This window comes from Carya illinoinensis, chromosome 7 (genome assembly GCF_018687715.1).
Source record: "Carya illinoinensis cultivar Pawnee chromosome 7, C.illinoinensisPawnee_v1, whole genome shotgun sequence".
NCBI classification, from domain to species: domain Eukaryota; kingdom Viridiplantae; phylum Streptophyta; class Magnoliopsida; order Fagales; family Juglandaceae; genus Carya; species Carya illinoinensis.
In genome coordinates, this window is record NC_056758.1 from 40,293,983 (window position 1) to 40,315,121 (window position 21,139).

A 21,139-nucleotide genomic window follows, 5' to 3' on the forward strand; every position below is an offset into this window, starting at 1 on the left:
AATAGTTATCATGGTGTGACTGATTGAATAAAGCTTGTTCTTAACTTTTACTTTATATGAATAGTGGGTAACATTTTTATTGTCCACATTCTCATTGTCATGGATGTTGGAGATGGGAGTGTTGGAAGGGAGAGGTGGCAATTAGGATTGGATCATGGCCATGTTGGTTATTTAATGGAAGGTGACTAAAATGTTGGACGACTTGGCTGGTGAAGATTCAGAGAATGGTAACAGAGGGAAAGGTTATTGACGATGATAATTTCTATGAGAGCTCGGTAGTTTGTTAAGAGAGACCCATCAAGCAAGAGGACACTATAAATGAGAACGAATTAGGAGTCTAGTCCATTTATATTGGTTCACATACAACATAATTACGAGTCGGAATACACAAAAATTGAGGAGCTAGTTAGCTTAAATGTAAACCATCAGCACAGGCATATTGAATTCAATGAGCCAGCCATTCGAGTGATGAAATAAATAACCACGTGTAACTAAGGATGACAGGGTTAACGATGAAACGTAACATTTATAACATACCCGTAAAACAGACAAGTCTCTAAAATAATTCCAAAATATGGAACTTCCTTTCGGAAGTAAGACTCAACGAATAAACGTCTATGCAAGTAGGAAAATATATATGTTGTGTTTTCTAAGTGCCAACGCATTGTCACCAAACATGGCGGACATGTCCTTGCCATCATATTTCACTTCACGCTTTGATGCGAAACTTTGGCTGGCGGCCCAGCCCTGCTGCTGTAATAACTCAACTTCAGATTACACCGCAATCATACTTTGCTGAGTATTTCGAACATCCTCAAATCAGCAGGCTCTAGCTTTTGCAATAAAGCACCAAAATGGGATTTGGACTCATAGCTCAAGTGCTTGGCCAAGGTCCGAAAATGGATAGGGAGAATCTGCCAGCAATTGTTGGTGAGCCAACTTACATGTGTGCATATTCAATGCGTTGCCTGATGAGTCAGAGGCCTGTGAGGCTTTGGCGCTGAAACAAGCATTATTTTTTATAAGCAGGTGAGCACTATAATCAAAGTACAAGAAGCTATTTTATATTCGTTTGGGTGCTGAATAAAATTGAACTTGTGCTTCTAAAATATCAAGTGTCTTGAGCACATAAGGTTTGCCACATTAAACACGTGCAATAATTGGTTTAAGCTTTAGAATTAAGTGGTGTCTGACATGGTATAAGAGCCTTAGTTTGAATCTTGGGAACCCATTTGGTTTTCTTTTTTTGGTCCTGCTCTGCAGGGCCTCCACCTGCTTATCATTTGGCGGTCAGAGTCTGTTTGTTTGATTTGTGATTTGCATTGTTGGCTTACTAATAACTTTTTAACAGTAGTACAAGGTCCAATGTGTAATAATTTTCAGTTACCACGCTGAGGAATTGTGTGCAATGTCTAATGGTATTGGGAAAGGCTGTGCCTGTCGAGAAAAAGTAATTATCAGACAGTTCCATTTCTATTGTCTTCGCTATTGAATGCTTTCAAAACAAGAATTAAAGCTTCCACAATGCAGTCTATCAGAGCCTAATTATGATGAAGTTACATACCATTAGGGTTCCCTTGTTCATAGAAAGTTCGCAAAAGGGATACTGCTTCTGATGCCATGATTCCTCTAATACATTTGAAACCCTTTCCTTGCGGAATGCCACCGCTGTTGATGAAAGAGAACATAACAGAGTCCATTCACATGAATTGCATTATACATTAACAAAAAGAAAATGTATCCAGAAAAAAAAAATGAAAATTTATCTAAAACATTCAGGGCCGGCTGGTATAACTTCAGCCCACCAGCTGATTCTAGATGTTGTTGCTTGGGTTTTTTTTTTGGGTTGGGGGGTGGGGTTAGTCATGTGCCACCAAGATCTTTTTATTTGCTACATCATAAATTTTCCACAATCAACTGGAACAAATAAAGATCTTGCTAAAATTTGTATTTTAAAAGGACAAGATTTGAGCTTCCAAGCTTTAGGAACAAAATAAGAGCACACGTCATATGCATGTCAAAAATTAAAAAATAAGAGTGAAGTTTGCAAAGGAAAACAAAAATAAATTAAATGAATCAGCAAACATAACCACGAGGCTGGGTTCAGAAATAGACCTTTTAAGCAGCTCAGAGCAACCAAGATGCAAAGACAATATTGATCCACAACCTCCAAACTTGTCGTTTGTGCAGCCATAATATACTTCTTTTACACCTAAAGTGAGTACAAGTTAATTCATTGTTCAGATAATATCATTTAAATAAATTATCTTGAAGAGGGTGGTAAGAGCATACCAAGAATTGATAAAGCAGCTGCACACATTATGCACGGCTCACAGGTCACATAAAGGTGGCACTTAGAAAGTTTTTTAGCAACCTCCAACTTTGAAAGTCCGTTTTTCTGCCAGTCCTCAAGAAGAACATCAACAGCTTCCATCTCTGCATGTCTTGACGCCTGTACACATACCACAAGTAAATTTTACAGAAAGTGTAACACCCAGGCATCAAGCCCAGGCCCAGGCCCATGAAGAACCCAGCAACTGAAGGGTAAAACGACACCGTATGGAGCGCCCTTCTTTCCTCTCATTCTCCACCCACCCCGACGGTTTTCCCCTTCCCATTTTCTCTTCTCCCCGTTATCACCTTCCCCACATCTCTTCAGTTAATTCCTCACCACCACCGATTCTCCCTTCCTCTATCTTTCGCTCTCTCTCTTTCTTGCTCTCTCCATCTCTTCGTCTCTCTCTCATTCCTCTGTCTTTCCATCGCCGATCACAATGCCAACCACTCCGTACGGTTCTGTCACCTCCATCCCTCTCGCCCATGCATTGGTTAGTTGTGATACTGCTCGCCACCACCTCTACGTCTAGGGTTTTACTACCGACAAATTCCATCGTCTGGTGCGAGACCAGTAAGGTTCTGTTCGCCTTCCATCTCTCTGTCTCTTTGATTTTCTCTCTCGAGTTCTCACATTCCCTTTTCTCCATCGCTCTTCCACATTTGTGTTTCCTCCCAGTCATGTTACACATGGCCCAACGCTGGGAACAAGCCACCGTAGAGTTTCCTTCCGCAATAAAGCCACACCCTTGCCATTTTCACTCACATCAGTAAGTTCTGTGTTCTCAATATGTGCATCTCGCACAAATTAATTTGTTCTCTCTATTGTCGCCAACCCCCCCCCCCCCCCCCCCAAAAAAAAAAAAAACCGAGTTTCCCTATCACAGATCAATCTCTGATAGTTTCTCAGTTAAGTGGGTGGAAAATTTTATTAATTTGGTGCCGAAGTTGCGTAGCAACTTCAACCACCGTACATTGTCACGCACACACTCACGGTAAGCCTTTCTCCCATTCTCTCTCGTACCTTTGTGAATCCTCTATTTTCTATCCCCCAAATTGTTCTGGTATTTAATTTTTATTTGGGTTGTTGAATACTAATCGCAGGGTAGTAGTCTGGTCCTAGGCCGTGTTATTTTACTCACAAAACCAGTCGATCACCTCTCCGATATGGTGAAAGGTACTCACGAACGTTAGCCTCGTAGCCATTGCTTATGCTGGTAATTCTTTTATCTAAGTCTGTTGGAATATTTGTGTTGTCATTGTTTACATGAGTGAATTAATAGATTATATAAAATTGTGGTGGTGATGTTGGGTTGTTTGGGATTGTTGTGGTTCTTGGCTGTTGTGGAATGACTTTGGCTATTGGTGGGCAGATATATATAGCATTCCGGGGTTGGTTTTATAACTGTTTTTGGGATGTTTCAGGTTTATGTGTGGGCAGTTTCATGTTTATATGTGGGCTGTTGAGCGGACGTGGGTCGTTCTGGGTATAAATATGTTTGCTGGTTGTGTTAATGTTGGCTGTTTAGGTTGAGCTACATGACTGTTGTGGGCTGATTTAGGGCTGGGCAACCGGGCCGGATTTTTTTTTCCGGCCCAGTCTGGAACCCGGATAACCAGGTTCCGGTTGCGGGCACCGGCCCAGAAAACATCCTGGCCGGTACCCAGTTTCTAAAACCCGGGTGTTCCCGGGCTGGGTACCGGATTTAAAACCCGGTACCCGGGTTTTTTTAAAACCCAAACCCAGCGCCGTTTTGGCACTGGGTTATTACCCTGTGTTTCCCAATCCCCCTCCCCCCCTCTCTCTCTCTCAACGAATCTTCCATAAACCCTAACCGCATCTCGCCGTCGCCATCATCCTGTCGTCGCTTTCATCTGGTCATCCTCAGAAACACTACAAATCAGGTTAGTTTTTTATTAACTCTTCCATTTCGGTTCTTTAGTTTTTTATTGTGTGGTTTTTTTTTTGTGGGTGTGATTTGTTAGACAGAGACTTCATTCCTGACTAATCCAAAGTAAATGGAGCCTTAAGTTGCTAAGATGGCTGCGAACTTGTAAATGGAGCCTTAAGTTTTTTTTTTCTGAGTCCGAATGAGAACCAATTTTTTTTTTGGCACTAGTATTAGTATTGTTGAGTGGAGCTCTGGTTGATGATTATATCTTTTTCTTAATCATGAAAACATACTTAGAAGCTTCCTGATGGGATTCCTGAAGTATTGTTGTTAATGCATCAAGCAATGGAAGTAGTACTGCTGTTAACTGCAAAAAATGATAGGGAGGACGGTAGTTTTTTACTATAATTTTGGATCATGAACCTAACTTGAGGCCATGAATTCTCAGGCTCAGTCTCTTCCATTAAAATAAAATAAAAAAAAGGTAAGGCAACGTTGAAGTTAAAACATGTAACATATCGTACACTTACATTTTGAATGTTTGCAAACAATACCTTTCTATACAGTTCATGCAAAGCCACATAATGATGAAAGCCAAGCCTTATATATCGCAACATTATTTTTACATTTAGTATTATTAGTTTGGTACGTTTTTTAAATGGTTTCAAACGTACTTTACAGAAAATATGGTATTGGTACATATAGAAAGTCATACCTTAAAACAGCTAGTTTGTTGACTTGGATTATAGTGTGAAAATCAGCTAGTTTATAGGTTCATTTTAGTTTATGAACCTAACTTGAGGCCATGAATTAAGTTGTTACTGCATGTGTCAAGAGCAATTCTAGAACATAGAGAAAGGACTGTAATTAAAGTAAAAGTGACTTGACATTGCCATCAGAGAGGAACTGCACCACCATACTTTATTAATGAGAATGAAAATGGCATTGTCCAATTAAAGTAAACAGGGAGTACACAGTAGAGTAGAGGTTAATATTATATAAAACTCAACCAATAAGTATATTATCGGCCTCATTCCAGAAACTCATTCCTCTTTTAAGCATACTTAAAATAATATCAGGGCTGATTAACAACTTGATTGAGATGTCTACCTTTGAAAGCCCATATTCCATGTTAATTAACCTAAGCATGCAGTGTGATTTTGGATATGTACTTCCAATGTTACAGAATTGCTCAGAACTTTTCAATGTAAGTGGAGAAACTTGCTAGAATATGCCTCACAAATAGCATTTGTGAAAATTGCTGGTATCTAGATGTACGTATATTTTTCTGCTTGAGTTTTAATTTGTCATACTTGTGTTTTAATTTCCTCTTCTTCTTTTTTTGTTGTAACTTTAATAGAAGGAAGAAGATTATGTGAGTTGTAATGTCAGTATAACCCAAGGGGTTGGCAACTCCTCTTCTATTCCATTGGATGTAGAGGAGCTTGGGACTCTTCCATTGAGTTGTAATGTTTTAATTTGTCATACATGTATAGACGACTCGCTCGGTTTTGATATCTTAGATTGGTGGAGAATTAATGCCGTTAACCATCCTGTCCTTGCTGAGGTAGCACGTGATGTGTTAGCCACCCCCATTTCCACTGTTGCCTCGGAGTCCGCATTTAGTACTGGAGGACGCATATTGGATCCTTTTAGGAGTTCCTTATCTCCAGAAACTATTGAAGCTCTCATTTGCACCCAAAATTGGTTAAAGACCAAACCAATTAACATTCGGAATTTGGAAGAATACATACAGTCGATGGACCTTGAAGGTAAGTTTGAAACGTGAAATATTTTTTTTAATATCTAACTCGGTTTATTATCTATCTAACTCAATCTTTAATTTCTTTTAGACGATCATCTAGCTTCATCTTCAACCGAGGCTGATGTGAGTCTTCATTCCCATTCATGCTGAAGAGTTTAGATCCTATTATGAAAGAGAATATGTTAATCTTCAATGGAGGTAAGAGATTTTGCAGAGTTAACCCGAACTTGCTACCTTGGTTGAGTTCCAAAGAGTTTATTGATTTGGTTTTGTCATGTAGGTTCTGCATATTTTGTGCTTGTTTGCTGGTTCTGGGGGGTTCCTGTTGCCACCATATCTTAGCAACTTGTGCAACCATTTGGTAATGCTTGTTGCCACTAATCATTTTACTTTGTTCACTTATGCTCGATATAGCTATTCTTCTCTGTGCTGTTGTTTATATATTTAACCATGTATTTGCAGGTTTTTTGCTTTTGCAAATGCTGTTGCATGTGCCTTCTCTGTGCTGTCCTTGCTGTTTGTTTTATTTTTTTGTCGTCCAGGCCCAAATTCTGCAAACTACTACTACTTGTTCTTACATGATTTGGTATGGCTGTGTCTACGGATCAAGATCTGGAAGTGGACTTTTTAAGTAATTATCACTAAATTTTCTTTCTTTTTTGGGGTTTGCTTTGCTCTTTATATTTTTTTTTAATTTTTTTTCCTTTTTTTTTAATGGGGTTTTTGGGAAGTTTCAAAGATGAAGATTGGGCTGAGAATTTGAGGTTGATAGAAGATTCTAAAAGGGATTAAGATTAGAGTTCTTTTATTAAAGTTTTCATTTTTAATTTTTTGGAAGTTTGATGCTGTCAGCCTGTCAGCAATTCTGGAATTCAATGGTTATCAACTCCATCATGATTTCAATTCTTCTTAATTGGTAGCTCTCTGACTTTGTTTATTTCCTTGCATAGCGAGTTTTCATTTTGTTTGTAATCTGTTTTGAAAAGGGATAATTTCAGAACTGCTTTAATGATTTAATCGATATATTGTAAAATTATAAATAGATGCACCGTAGCATTTATCTTCTCATTTTCACTTTTGTGTATGTTTTTGCACGATTTGGGATGAATTTGTAATGAGCAGAGGGAAGAGAGCAACCGACAGGGAAAACATGACAAGAAATTTTGAAGGAACATTATGTGCAAAGATCTGAAAAAGAAAAAGAGTGCCACAATATTTTTTTCCTGAAAAAAATTTAATAATATAGGCTTTGTTAAAAATAAAAATAAAAAAACCCAAGTATAGGCCGGAACCCGGATTTCCGGATTCCAACCCGGGTATATCCGGGTCGGATTTGGAATCCGGGTTCCGGGCCGGGTATACCCAAATACCCAGTCCAGTACCTGGTTGCTCAGCCCTAGGCTGATTTCTTGTTGTTTGGTGATTGGACAGGGGCAAATGTAAATTGGTTATTGGTTGGTAATGCGAGGGGTAAGTATTTTTAAACATGTAAATTGCAAGAGACGTACGCATTGGGTTTGGCCACGGGGGTTAAACACGGCTTCTGTTATGATATAATACTATGATATGATACGATGATGATGATGATGGTCAGTTATGCTATGCCAAAGGACTTTTGAATATGAAAATTTTGAACTATCGCTCTAATATTTTGGTAACATGTTTTGGTTCTACATTCTGAAACTAAAATGTTTTGTTCTGTACTCTGAACTCTGTGAAAAGACTCATGTTTACATACTAGTATAGGTTCTCTGCTTAATGAATTGTTGATAACTCACTCCTTATCTCCACAATATTTTCAGATGTTTTGAATATTTCAGCTGAGGATCGAGAATATGAAGCATGGGTAAGACTATGTGACTATAGTGGATTAAGTGCAAAGAGGGTACTTTGATTATTGGAGAATTGTATTCAGTATATTTGTTTTGTTCTGTTGACTTGGGTTATTGGGATGTTTTGAGACTCTGTGGTGTCTTAATTATACTGGAGCAGTTGACATGAAACAATGAGTATATGTTTTGTAGAGAATTTTGGAGTATATATACTATGTGGTCAAAAGATGATTTTAGGTGACAAGAAATAACACCCTAGACCTCCACGTACGAGGCATTATAGAAAGAACATAAAACTCCACAATGTTAGTAATAAAACAGAAGTCACGTCTGAAACCAACATTGAAAAGTGGAAGGCGCTTGACTTGTAATATGATTACTGTTATTCCATCTAGAAGTGACGGGCAATGTTTATTCTAGAACATTTGTTTGAAAAAAAAATATTGAAGTACTAGGCGAGGACCAAAGTAAATGGCTCAAAAGCTTTGTCAAGCTAAACAGACTTGCAGAAGTAGGCTGATTTCATATAAAAGGGGAAATTCAGTTTCCACCCTCTAACTGATAATGTTACGCTTTACACACCAAACTGCCAACATTAACTCATTGCACCCTCCAACTACCAAAAACTAACAAATAGAAAGTCCGTCCAATTCTGGCCGTTAAGATACGGTACAGTGTTGACAGTTGGATCCTAACAAAGGGTGAACATTGCAACTTTTTGGTTGTTTGACAGTGCAATGTGTTAAATGTTAGTAGTTTGGGGTATTGTATGTGCAAGGGAAGCAAGGAATCCATGGATAACCTATTACTCCATGGTGAGGTATTTAGCTCCTTATAAAAGTTGTGTTTAGTCTGTTTGGCTTAATATTGGTGATGCCTAGATGGGTGGTTGATCCGTTAGGATGTTGAAAATGGTGGTTCGATAGTCATCTCAAGGAGCCAATGGAGCCTTGTCGAAAATGACTTTGATCTGTTTGATGCGATTCATCCAGAGAGAAAGAAATGACCAATGTTTTTTTTTTTTTTTTTTAAGTAGAAATGACCAACGTTTTGAAGATGGTACAAGGACAGCGGAAGGCCTTAAAGCCTTTTTTTTTCCGTGTTCTCTTTATCACTAGATGATAGCCCATTAAGTCTTAAGCTTCCAGGATTTTCTTTGGTAGACCACTTGAAGGAACGACTTGCTATAACCATGCGCAAGAAAAAGAAATCAAAAGAGTGGGGATTCAGAGATCATATACAAGAAAAGTTAGTTTATCTAACATGTGCAACCCTGCTACAACCATATGCAAGTAAAACCTACCAAAATTCTACAAAAAACATACAAGAGAATGAGGATATCAAACAGAAAAAACAAGATTGCAGGAGCTCCAAAAGATGAAATTAAAATTAAGCATACAGTACATAGGGGAAAATAGGAAAGTAAAAAAGAAAGGATTTGATCTTACATTTCGTGTCTCAGTAGTTCGATTTCTTCCTGAGGCAATGACCTTTCCATCCTCAACAATCACACAGCTGGCCATCATATGAGAAATAATCAGAAAATCATACCATATATATTAAGCAAATTCATCAGAAACCAAAAAAAAAAAAGAAAAAAAGTGACTGCATTAAAAATATAAACTACCTGTGTACTTGGGCTATGCCTAATTATGAGGATCAATAAATTTTCTTACTTATAAAAAAATATATATATAAACAACTTCATGACACAAAAAGAAATCAAAAGCTGATATTGGACATTTTTATGTGAGGATTGTATGTTGAACATTAATATGTTTATTTTCTCCTTGGTAGATACTTTGCTAACATTGTAAATTATACTGCCTAAAAAAATAATTTCATAGTGTGAAGTTTATCATCAACCCGCCACACAAACAACCAGCAAGGATATGCAAACTCGAACTGTTAAACACAAAAATTCTAACATGCCTATGAAAAATGCACAGCGTAGCATGATAAGAAATAACAAATGAGACCAAAAAACAGCTTACCCAACAGGCACTTCAAGGCTGTCGAAAGCAAGTTTTGCCTGCCACATGAGAAGGCATGAATGAGAAGTAGACAAACAAGTATAATTTTAGAAAGCAAAATAGTAGTTAAAGCAACCAAAGACAATACTAGAAAATTAAAGCATATGAAGTAACAGAATAAATATGACACTTTGAGTTTCTTTAATCTAATACAGCCAATCCCCCAGCATAGCAGGAGAAACCAATAGCACTTACAGAGTGAAACCACAACTAAGAATAACAGATAACCCCACATAACAGACACACCCGACTCGGCCCTGTATGTGCATTCTCACATTTACCACCACATCCCATTAGCTGATATGGCCTTCCAGTGACCATATACACTACAACTTAAAATGAGACGAACTTGATCTTCCTTGACTTCACAACTTATCATTTTATGCAAAGCCTTGGCATCTTATTTAGTTGTCTCCTCAGAGTTTGTACAAACTGATTCCATTTCCCAGCATCTTTACCTTAATGAAAGTCAACAACCACAAGACCAAGTAATTTCCCAATAAATCTCATCATTGAGAAGCACACAATAAATCAGAAGATAATTGGGCTCATTATAACATAATATTGCAAATGAGCCAAGCTGCACATGAACGACTTAGGCTTAGCTCAATAAATAAATCAACCCGACCTGTTTATCAAGCTAATTGGCTGAGCTAGCCGACCTTGAGTGGTTTTAGGCACAGTTTATAAACATAGCAACCCTGAAAATAAGATATTTCGCTTTTTCAAGCTCGCAAGAAATCAACTATGGAAGTAAAAAAAAATTACACGATATGTAAGTCATTTGTTGGAGAATTAATATATCTTTTTCTCGGTGTATTCAATTAAATTCAAAGTCTTGAAAACAAATTCAATGAGTCTGAACATAATGAGAAAGCCTCAGCATTACCTGTTCCAATGCAAGTTCCATGAATGCAAGAGTATCAGGAGAGAAATCTGCCCCAGGAGATTCCATCTGACCCAAAAACTGAAAAGTAGTGAATACTAGAACATGGATGCAGTTGACCATAATAACGAAAAAAGTGCAATATGCACCTGAGACGAGTGCTAACATGTAAATCAGGTTTCTAATTTGAAATCTGATAAAGAAATTACCAATTGTCAAATACAAAACTTCACATATGGCTATGATGGAAGAACCCAGGTGAAAACGGAAACTAAATCTACATCCACTAGAAATTTTTATTGAGCATGTACACGGTACATCGAAATATTGGGAACCGTAAAAACATGATAGATCCATTTAATCCAAGAAAAAGATTTCCACAAATATTTTGTTGGGAAAGAATGGTAAAGGAATATTAAGATTTTTGAGGTACCCTTTCCTATTTACTGATTAAAAAAAAAAAAATCGAGGTATGGAAAATAAATATTTCCGAAAATGTGTTCTTAGCAAACAAGCACATCATACAATAGATCCATAAATTTTATCCACTGTTTTCACGAATCAGGCGCCAAATACAAAACAAGAAAAAACCACATCAAGAAACTGCGGGGGAAGAGCTATGAAACAATTTCTAGGAAATACCTGAATCAGGCTGCAATGAACAACATAATTAAACGGAAAATCAACACGCACATATTGATCAAAAGAGAGAAGAGGAAGATCATCATAAGAAAAACGGATATTCACAATGAAGATATTACCTACTGAAGAGAGGAGGAGTGGGAATCGAAGGAATTTGGTCAAGCTCTACAACTATCGAAATGGATCTGCAAAGGATCAAATTGGCCAAAGAGTAACGGAAAGAGTCAAAAAAATTAAACTAAATCTTAAGCCTAGGGTTTAGGCTATTGACAGTAGTACAGCTGTTTGTAGTTCTAGCAGATCACTCTTCCAGCAAATAAGAACACATAACAATCACGTGATGTATAACAGAGTAGGATAACTTGGATGACATGAGTGTCTGGGTGCATACCGTCACTCACCACCGCTCGTGCCATTTTACATTTATAAATTGAAATATCAAGATTAAATATAATTTCATCAACTTTTTTTTTTTTTTTTTTTAATGTCAGGGAACCTCTCAAGGTAGGGCCCTTTGGACCCACCCCTACAGAGTAAACCCCGGTCCCGTGCAGCACACTCTCCGAAGTTTCCTACACGAAACTGGTTAAATCGTTGGCTTTTCACCAGGGGGTGTGGCCCCAAATGATTGTTTGCACCCATGAGGTGTTGAACCTTGGACCTTGAGAGGAGTGATACCCCAAGACCAAAGCATTCACCACACAGGCCAACCCCTTGGGGTTATTTCATCAACTATCAAATACAAATCAATAATACACTCATCCAATTATAGTAGTCAAGAAAAATAGATGAAGTGACACATGTTAATAATAAGGTACTAACAAATGGTATATGATTCAATGTTTCAATATTTAAAAGATAAAATATGCCAATTGTAATCATTTGGAATGCAAAATATAAATACTGAAGCGTGCAAAATATATTTCCCACAAAATGTATACACTTTACGTTGTTTTACAAGGTCTTTGCTTAAAGTTATTCTTTCATATAAAAGGCTTGATCATCTTGTTTATTGAATGATCACTCCAAGATTCTACACTTCAGCACACTGAAGGGGAGGGGTGATAATTGAAATGATAGATTTTGATAGCTTGAGATGAATATATATAAATATATATAATACCAATTAACTGGATAATGAAAAATGTATTTTCACATTTAAAAACCCTACATTTTAGTTGAGAATTTGTCTTCCCGAACTTCTTTCTTATCAAGAAAAATGATAAAAACACATCAATTTTATACACTACTTTTACAATCCAATTTTAAATGGAAGGAATTGTTATAAAAATAGTTATAAGAGTACCATTGCTTTTTACTTATAAAAAAAAAAAAAAAGTTACAAGTATCATGGCTTTACAAAAATATCTCTTTTTCAAAACATAATTGCAACAAAATTGTGACTCCGCTGACTACCATTACTCTCATCGTCAATCCTTCATTTTGCATGTATTAAGGTTTTATCATGCACTACTCTAATATCTATCACTGTAGTTGTAATGACTTGTACCCGGAAGGTCAGGGAGTGAGTTCGTATCACTTCAAATCAAATTCCAACACTACAAGTATAGACTCCAAATGATAAAGGGAGAGGCTCTATAACATGTAAAACTCATTTATTCCAAAAATATACGTTGCTCCACAGAGATGTAAATGAACTCCTCCAACATATAAAATAAAAAGAAAACTTCACAAATTCTCAAATAGTGCATCATTATCTCAAAATACTATTCAAAAGTAAAGTAACTAATTTCCTGAATAAAATCCCCCAACAATCTCTTGTACCCTTTGGCACTTATTTCAATTTATAACCTACTTGTGCCTCTTAGGCACTTTTTCTTTTCTTTTCTTTTCTTTTTTTTTTTTTAATATTTGCTCGTGCTTCCTATTCCTAATCCTAAGCTTAAGCCTCAAGCCATCTAAAAAATAATGGATATAACTGGATGAGTTGTCAACAACTCAGTAAGCATCAAACCTATACCAGTGTGTAAACATGAGCCCATTACAGAATGCAAAAAAAGGCAATTCTAAAAAATAGCAATGATATTTTCATAAGCATTTCATTACAATGATAATATATACAAAATACCTTAAGCACAAGCATAACTAAAACATCAGAAACAAAAACAAAGGTCATGTTTAACACCGTAGGAGGGTTGTGCATATTTATGGTTAGCCAAGTAGAACATAAATCACTGTCTTGTCACCAAAGTGATGCACCCAAAACAGAGGCCATATTTACCCCCATGGCAGAGTTGTGCATTCTGCAAATAGCCAAGCTAAACATATATCACTTTTTTTTTCACCAAGGTGATGCACTCAAAAAAAAGTCAATGTTTACCCCCGTGGCAGGGTTTTGCATCCTATAGAGAACGAAGCAGAACATAAATCACCATGTCACCAAAGAGATTACACTCAAAACTGAGGCCACTATTATGTCATGGCAAAGCCATTAATCAAAGACCACTATTATATCCCGTGGTAGAGGCCAAAAATCATAGACCATTAATATATCCCTTGATGGGGCCAAAAATTAGAGACTGCTATTATAACTTGTGGAAAGGCCAGAAATCATATACCACTATTATATCCTGTGGTGTGGCCATAAATCAGAGACCATTATTATATCAAGTGTCTTATGTGGGGTATTTGGTGGGAAAGGAACGAGCGATGTTTTAATATTAAGGAGCACACTATGTAGGAAATCTGGAAATTCTTTGTGTTCTCTTTATTTCAATGGTTTTCGGCTATAGTGCTTAATGGAGCTTCAGCTCATGATTTTCTGTTTTTCATTTTCTTCTTTATAGAATGTAATTAGGTGCCTTTTTTTGTATACTTCCTATATGCATGGGCTTCGCCTATTTCATTCGATAAATAAAATTCTTCTTACTTATCCAAAAAATAATAAAAATTATCTCATGATGGAGCTAGAAATCAAAAACCACTATTATACTTCCTATAACCAGTCATAATAAAATGTCATGTTTTATTTTTCAGATACAGAGACTAGCGCAGAAAGGAAAAAAAAAAAAACGAAGGTTGTTTTCATCTCAAAATATGCAATTTTTTTCACAAAATCAATCTTAGCCAATCTTAGACAAAGTCTAGCATATGAGTACCGCTTAATTGAATCTTGCAATATATTATCTAAGCTTTGAACCCAAACCGTAGCAATATCACAACCTAATCCAGAAAGATATCGCTAACATATTAATAACTTGGTGGAGCTCCAGAATTTTTTTATGCGCACTTTAATGCTTTGGTTCTCAACTATTGTACTTGATAGAAACAATGCCCATGACTTTCTTTCCTTAATCTATAATGTATTTAGGTGTTCTTTTGTATACTTCATTTGTACAGGGGCTATGCCTATTTCATTCGTATGAATAAAATTTACTTCTTCTTTTTTTTTTTTTTGATATCCTTGGGTGTCCGGGCCAGGTTACGCGCTCCTCGACTAATCCCACGGGGACTGAAGTTAACGGCCAGATAAACCTCCAGTGGCCCTGAGAGGACTCGAACTAGTGACCATTGGGGAGCAAACCCAAGGCCTGACCAATTGAGCTACCCCTTAGGGTTTGAATAAAATTTACTTCTTACTTATGAAAAAAAAAAAGCATGTTAATAACTTATACCAGTAAAAAAAAAAAAAACCAACTTAACTAGCAAAATTCTATAACCTGAAACTATAAATCAATATCAACCCATAAAAATAGTCCATCATGGTGCCTTGGTTTTACAATGGCCGAAGAACACCGTCCGAAAACACTACACCAATAGATTAGCCCAAACTCCTTGGATTCACTAAAATCCCATTCCAACACGCATCATGTTTACATTCGTACTCCCGACACATCAAAACAGCAACTCACATCTTCCAACATCAATCAAGCCATGAAATTACTCAACGCACAATTCCAACATCCAACATAGACAACCCAGATCTTCCAGTAGCGCCAAACAATCAGTCACGAAAACTAAGGGTGATGGCGTACTTACTCAACTCGGAGTGGCGGTCAATCAGATTCGAGGGCGTGGCGGCGTTGTCTATTGACGTTCGGGAAGCTCTTGGTGGCGTGGGGCGGCACGCTGGCACCTACCGCTGTCAGCCTAACACAAAGACACAGTGAGACGTTGGCAGAGAGTTAGAGAGAGAGAGCGCGAGAAAGAGAGAGAGATCGCAAGTGAGACACGGACAGAGAGAGAAAATGGGAGCACGAGAGAGATACGGATGGAGGACTTACCGGCGTGGCGTGGCGTTACAATCGGCGATGGGAAAGACAGATGTGGCGGCGCTGGACGTTCCACAGTGAGAGAAGGTGCGGACGAGAGAAGGAAGAGAGACTGTGGGCTGGGGATACAAGGGCTCGGTGCGGCGGTGCTTCACGGTGCCGGAGGTCGGAACTGTGGAGAGCAGCGCTGCACGAATCGAGATGGACGGCGTGGACCTGGGCACGGCGGCGAGCGGGAATCACAGAGAATAGAGTGAACGCTTGAGAGAGAGACAGAGAGAGAGAAAGAGTGAGCGTCGGGGCCGGAACCGGGGAAAAATAGGATTTTAGGGTGTAAGCCTGAAAAACGACGTCGGCTTGGGTCCTCCTCCATTTTTCCCCTGGACGGGCTAAAATTTTGGGCTTGGGTCAGTCGGGTTATTACAGTAGCATTCATTATTTTTAATATGTAATTACGTTACCATACATGAATATCAATAAATTATCATTATTTGATATAGACTAACATTATATATAGTTATTGGTTACGTAAGCATTTATATTTATTTTTAAAAATTATTATTAAAAATTTAATATTTTTTGGTAAGTTTCAAATTTATTATTTTGTAGAAAAAAATACGACATTTATGTACTAAATATAATTTTTACTCTCCATCCGTATAAATTGTAAATACAGGCTGATGGGACTGGAATCTAGCAACGAGTACAGGGTACAGATTTCCTGCATCTACACCATGATTTCTCAATCACGTAGGGCAGTTTTTATGCCGTACCAGTCGAGTTTTAACATCAGTGGGAGCAAAATATAATAATAACCAAAGGAAAATGGTAGGGTTATTATTACCCTTTTATTATTTTTTTTAATTTTTTATTTTATTTAATAGTTAAAGAAGTGATTATTAGTAAAATTATTTTTTTTTAATGAATAAATATGTTAAAAAAATACTTTGAAAAATGATAAAAAAATAAAAATTTTTAATGCATTGTAAGTAGTAAATGGGGGTAGTTACCCTATCACAACCCATAATCAAATATATATTTTCCTTTGAAATTTGAATCCGAGAAAAGATTTTTTTTGCCTCTCAAATAAATCTACTCCTACAAATAGACAGTTGCGTTCCGATTGGATTCCGACAATTTTTTTTATTTAGTAATTAAATAAGTATTTTTTTAATGATATTGTAATTTTTTTAAATAAATATTATTAAGAGGTATAAAAAAATCTAAAAAAAAAAAAAATTTTACTCTTGTCGGGACACATCTCGCACGGCTCTTGCCTCTCACATTTGTGCTACTATTGAATCCAACAAAATCTGTATGCCTCTGTTACAAAAGCATCTTCCAGAGACTACAAAACAAAGAGAAAATAAAACCCTAAACTTGGGCTAATGTTGCCTGACTATTTCTCAATGCTCCTCTTCTCAAACTAATCTCCATTTTCCAGAGCTTCTTGGTGTGAGAAACGATAGGAAAAACAAAAAACAAGAAATATTAGTCGAACAACTCAGAGAGTGCTGGTGGCGATGGACGATCACAACCCAAGAGTCACGTCTCTTTTTTACTCTTCTTCATCTCTGACCATTTGTGCCAGAATTCGGCCTTCTAACAAAGCGCCCCTGCAAGGCCCAAACCCACCAAAGATCAGCAGAAGTGACAGAGAAAAGTTGATTCCATTTCGCAAAGAAAAATATAAGTGTTATAAAGTGACCATTGCCAGAGTAGTCTGTTTATGTCGGAATAAAAACCGACCACTTTCTTAGGAAAACTCCGAAAAAGAAAATACGCCAAACAATGAAGTATATGAATCAAATCCGTAAATTGCTCAAAAAAAAAAAAAAAAATCCGTAAAGGTAATAATACAATATCTATGTTTCCAGATATATACGTAGGACAAACATCTTTAAAAGCAGTTCTTATTTAGAATAGTATTATAACATTTTTTTTTTCTAATTACCTTCATTCTAGGCCGTTGATCAGCGTTGACTTTTCTGACCTGATATCTGATTTTCTTAGAGAAGAGTCGTGTACGCCGTTTTTCCTTGTACCGTAGCACGCTAGCTTCTCTCAGCCCTCCTCCTTCCAAAAACAAATCAATTTGAGCTAGCCTGGCCTGTCCCACCCAAAAAAAAAAAAAAAAAATTACCAGTCAATGACAATTCTCTCCTTTTCCCGCACATTCCTAGTTAATGCCAAGCAACAACACCTTGACATCATGCAAACGAATTTTAGGCTCATAAATTTATGAAAATCACAATTTGGAAGGGTTAGATATTGGATGGTGCTACGAGCATTAAACTTTGCGGAAATATATATTGCTCTAATAATTATATATATATTTTTTTTTATAAAAATTGACTTCGTTCGTTCATAAAAGAAAAAACCTTATTTTAAAAAAAATGAAAAGTTCTTATTTTTTTATAAAAAAAATAAATGAAAAACAGCGAGAGAGGAGGGGAGACAAATTAAATTCAGTTCACTTTCATTTGCCTTTGAAAAGAAGCTTGATAACCGACAATACTAAAAAGAGTACTACTGAGTCCTGACTGCTCAAAGCCACAAACACAAAACTGAGTTTGAAAAAAGACACAACAGAGTCGGGAAAAAATGTGACCACAGAGCATGTTTCAAGTGTGTTCTAAGTTTCTTGGAATTGTTTCGCGAGTGGGAGATGAGAGACATACGGAGACATCATCCCCCGGCGTATCGGAGCCTGAAATGTCGTCGGAAAATGGAGACCCCCGGTTGGACCAAGCGTTCAAAACCTCTTCAAAATTCAGTTTCAGCAATAATCCTGAATTGGGTTTCGGGGATGCAGAATTCTCTTTGGGCAATTCCTTCTCCTTCAACTCCCCGACCGACAACTTCTCGACCTTTTTCTTCTTCTTCTTCTTCTCGGTAGAAACTGAAGCCTTGTGAAATCTGGGAGAGATTTGATGCATATCCACAATGGGGAAACCCCACCAATTTCCCTCATCCACGTGCCTCAACGCTCCATTGATTCTCATTCCAAGCCCCAAGTCGAATTTTCCACCAAAACCCAATCCCACTGGGATTGAATTCCCGTACCAAGAAATCTTTTGGCCACTGCCATAAGAGGAACCAGCGTTGAAGTCATCTACCATATCGGTATCCACACTCAAATTTCCCATAATACTATCGATTCCCTCTTCTATTTCTTCGTCAAGAATCGATTCTGCATCAAAATCCTCCTCATACCCATCACACAATTCCAACGAACTCGCATGCAAATCAACTTCCCCTGGACTTTGACAGGGTTTGTCGCAAAAATTCGTTACCTTGGATTGGATTTGAAAACTCGGCTTTTCTTGAATTGGTTGGTGAAGCAAGAAAGCAGAACTATCAATGACTCGAAAGGGCAGCAGCAACTCTGGAGAATCATCTAAGAAAGAATCATGTTGCTTGGTAAATTTGCGAGGCTTTGTGAGGTTTTTAGTAGAGAAGATGTTGGGATAGGCTGTGGAGAGGAGGGCTGCCGCCTCGTTGTAAGTTTGATTCGGACGCTTTCGTGGGGTTCGGGATTTTCGGGTGCAAATTGTGAGCGGAGAATTGCTTGATTCTGAGAGAGTCGAAGAAGGCGAAGAAGTTTGCGAGGTTCGACTCGATGTGGATGGATATTTTACGATGTCGAGGTCCAGTGCATAAGTTCTACCGCTGCCTCCGCTTAAACACGAAGACATTTGTGAAAGTTACTCGGAAAGAAGATGAAATTCAGTGTAAACTGGAGGTCTAAGACCCAAGCTCAGACCGGATACAGGCTTCTACAACCAAGAACTAACAAGGATTGAAGAAAGCCTCCAACTCAGATTTAACTCGGTATAAAGAAGAGCCCAGAAAGACAAGTGGGCAATAAAGGTATTACCGTATCTGACCCGAAATTTAGATTGAATTCAGGCTTTGATACTGGACTGGTTCAGCACACGACAATTCAAGAGCTAAAACAGACCAAACCTCAGCTTCGAAATCAGAAGGTAACTGGGAAATCTAATTCCAAGAAGAGCTCAACACTACTACACTTTCTGACTGAGAACTGGCAAAGAGAAAACACAGAAAGTACAAAACCCTAAACCCTGGCAGTACAGCTAATAAAATTTATTGGCAAAATTGGGAAAAAGGAAAAAACAAGAATTATAAGATGTATTAATTACAGGAACACAACAGCTCTACAAAAACCACTATACTAAAAGATTCAATTTTTGAACAACGTAACAAGCTATCCGGGAAAATCTATGAACGAAAACTCTCAGAAACCCAAAGGTATCTCTATCTCTATCTCTCTCCCTGTGAAGAAAAAAACAGAGGATGCAAAATCCTCTAATAAAAACACAGGCTATCCCTAAACCCTAGAGAATAGAATCCAAAACTGTGATGGGTCTTCAGCAGAAAGTAATGAGATATATCTGAGAGGAAAAAGTGCCCAATAGAGTTACACAAATAAGACTCTGAATTATAGAAACAGAGACAGAAATAAAAGCTGAATAAGAGGGGGAAGGTTTCTGCGCAGAGTGGGTCACGAGGAGGAGCGGATAAAAGGAAAAGAACCGTTGGGAGCTCTGTACTTATAAACATGCGGCGCAGTGGCGGAAACATATAAGCACGGAGACGCACAACACGGACTCACTCCCACTCTCTCTCTCTGTATAGAATGGACCGAGGTATTGAAGAGCTTCAGTCGAGTGAGAGAGATGAGAACGGAGGAAGAGACAATGCTCAGTGTCAGCGGTTCCGAATGTGGGACCGCTTTCTCTCTGTTTTATTCCTTCCTCGCCCTTTTCAAGTTTTACCCCCTCAATTATTTTATCTGTCATTTACTATATTAACCCTTTCTTTGTTCAACTTTTCTACAAATTTCGGATGGGGAAGGCATGAGAAATGAGAATGTAGAATATCATATTATTTAAATAATAATATTAAATTTATAAAATTTCAATTTTAAAATTAAATTATAATATATAAATATTTTATTAAATGCACTATACATAATAATTCGAGAATATAATTTTATTAACACACCTAAACACCGATTTAACTAACTGCCTCTCAATTTTTTAAAACAAAAACTTTATATATAATTAATTTTGGGTATTTTTTGTTCATTCTACTAATATAATTAGCCAAATCACTTATTTTAATATAAAAGAATTATTTTAGCCAATTACATAAGTAAAGTACGCAAGTAATATGTAAAAGTGATTGTATGTTGTAAAACTCTTTTTAAAATCTCATTTTTCTTTTTAATGTTTTTTAAATGTAGGAGGAAAAAATAATTTTTTCCAAAATAATAATAATAATTCCCATTGTCCCTCAAGTTTGTTGAAAGACGAATTTTCTCCTTAGATTATTTCTATAAACTTACAAAAATTATTATTTTCCCACCAAAGAAAATTAAAATAGCACCTTAAAATTATTTTTATCAATAAATTAGGATTTTGATCCTAAGAAATTAAATATTTATAATTTTTGTTAATCTTTTATTGAGTGTCCTTTAAGATTTTTCTTGCTAAT

At 37.1% G+C, this 21,139-nt stretch overlaps 2 protein-coding genes across 8 annotated transcripts; both read right to left on the reverse strand.

Moving 5' to 3' along the window:
- Positions 1–411: 411 nt before the first annotated feature.
- Positions 412–15,941, reverse strand: LOC122315832 (tRNA-specific adenosine deaminase TAD2). Of its 7 annotated transcripts, none has more exons than XM_043132046.1 (12): positions 15,629–15,941; positions 15,384–15,494; positions 11,504–11,569; positions 10,892–10,935; positions 10,746–10,811; positions 9,818–9,855; positions 9,272–9,338; positions 2,293–2,452; positions 2,116–2,212; positions 1,565–1,668; positions 1,388–1,437; positions 412–1,000 (listed from the first exon to the last, which is right to left on the reverse strand). In XM_043132046.1, exons 5-12 carry the CDS (start codon positions 10,809–10,811, stop codon positions 977–979), a joined length of 606 nt encoding a protein of 201 aa, XP_042987980.1. In that variant the 5' UTR covers positions 10,892–10,935; positions 11,504–11,569; positions 15,384–15,494; positions 15,629–15,941; the 3' UTR covers positions 412–976. The 7 variants fall into 7 exon arrangements, with proteins under 7 accessions (XP_042987980.1, XP_042987979.1, XP_042987978.1 ...); XM_043132045.1 differs by having other exon boundaries at positions 10,746–10,823; XM_043132044.1 differs by lacking the exon at positions 10,892–10,935 and having other exon boundaries at positions 15,629–15,939.
- Positions 15,942–16,889: 948 nt separating this feature from the next.
- LOC122315831 (protein CHLOROPLAST IMPORT APPARATUS 2-like) lies at positions 16,890–20,357 on the reverse strand. The gene is made up of 3 exons (XM_043132042.1): positions 18,298–20,357; positions 17,571–17,726; positions 16,890–17,232 (listed from the first exon to the last, which is right to left on the reverse strand). The coding sequence occupies exons 1-3, from the start codon at positions 19,312–19,314 to the stop codon at positions 17,185–17,187; spliced, it is 1,221 nt and encodes a 406-aa protein (XP_042987976.1). The 5' UTR covers positions 19,315–20,357; the 3' UTR covers positions 16,890–17,184.
- Positions 20,358–21,139: the final 782 nt, after the last annotated feature.

Bases quoted from the DNA above. Each gene is read 5' to 3' on its own strand.
- LOC122315832 (XM_043132046.1), bottom strand. From the start codon at position 10,811: ATGGAATCTCCTGGGGCAGATTTCTCTCCTGATACTCTTGCATTCATG. The intron at 2,453-9,271 runs GTAAGATCAAAT...GTATGTGTACAG, and splicing joins GAACTACTGAGACACGAAAT to GCGTCAAGACATGCAGAGAT. The intron at 1,001-1,387 runs GTAACTGAAAAT...TGCTTGTTTCAG, and splicing joins GCACACAATTCCTCAGCGTG to CGCCAAAGCCTCACAGGCCT.
- LOC122315831 (XM_043132042.1), bottom strand. From the start codon at position 19,314: ATGTCTTCGTGTTTAAGCGGAGGCAGCGGTAGAACTTATGCACTGGAC. The intron at 17,727-18,297 runs GTATGTCTCTCA...TGGGTGGGACAG, and splicing joins CGCCGGGGGATGATGTCTCC to GCCAGGCTAGCTCAAATTGA. The intron at 17,233-17,570 runs GTAATTAGAAAA...TGGGCCTTGCAG, and splicing joins ATCAACGGCCTAGAATGAAG to GGGCGCTTTGTTAGAAGGCC.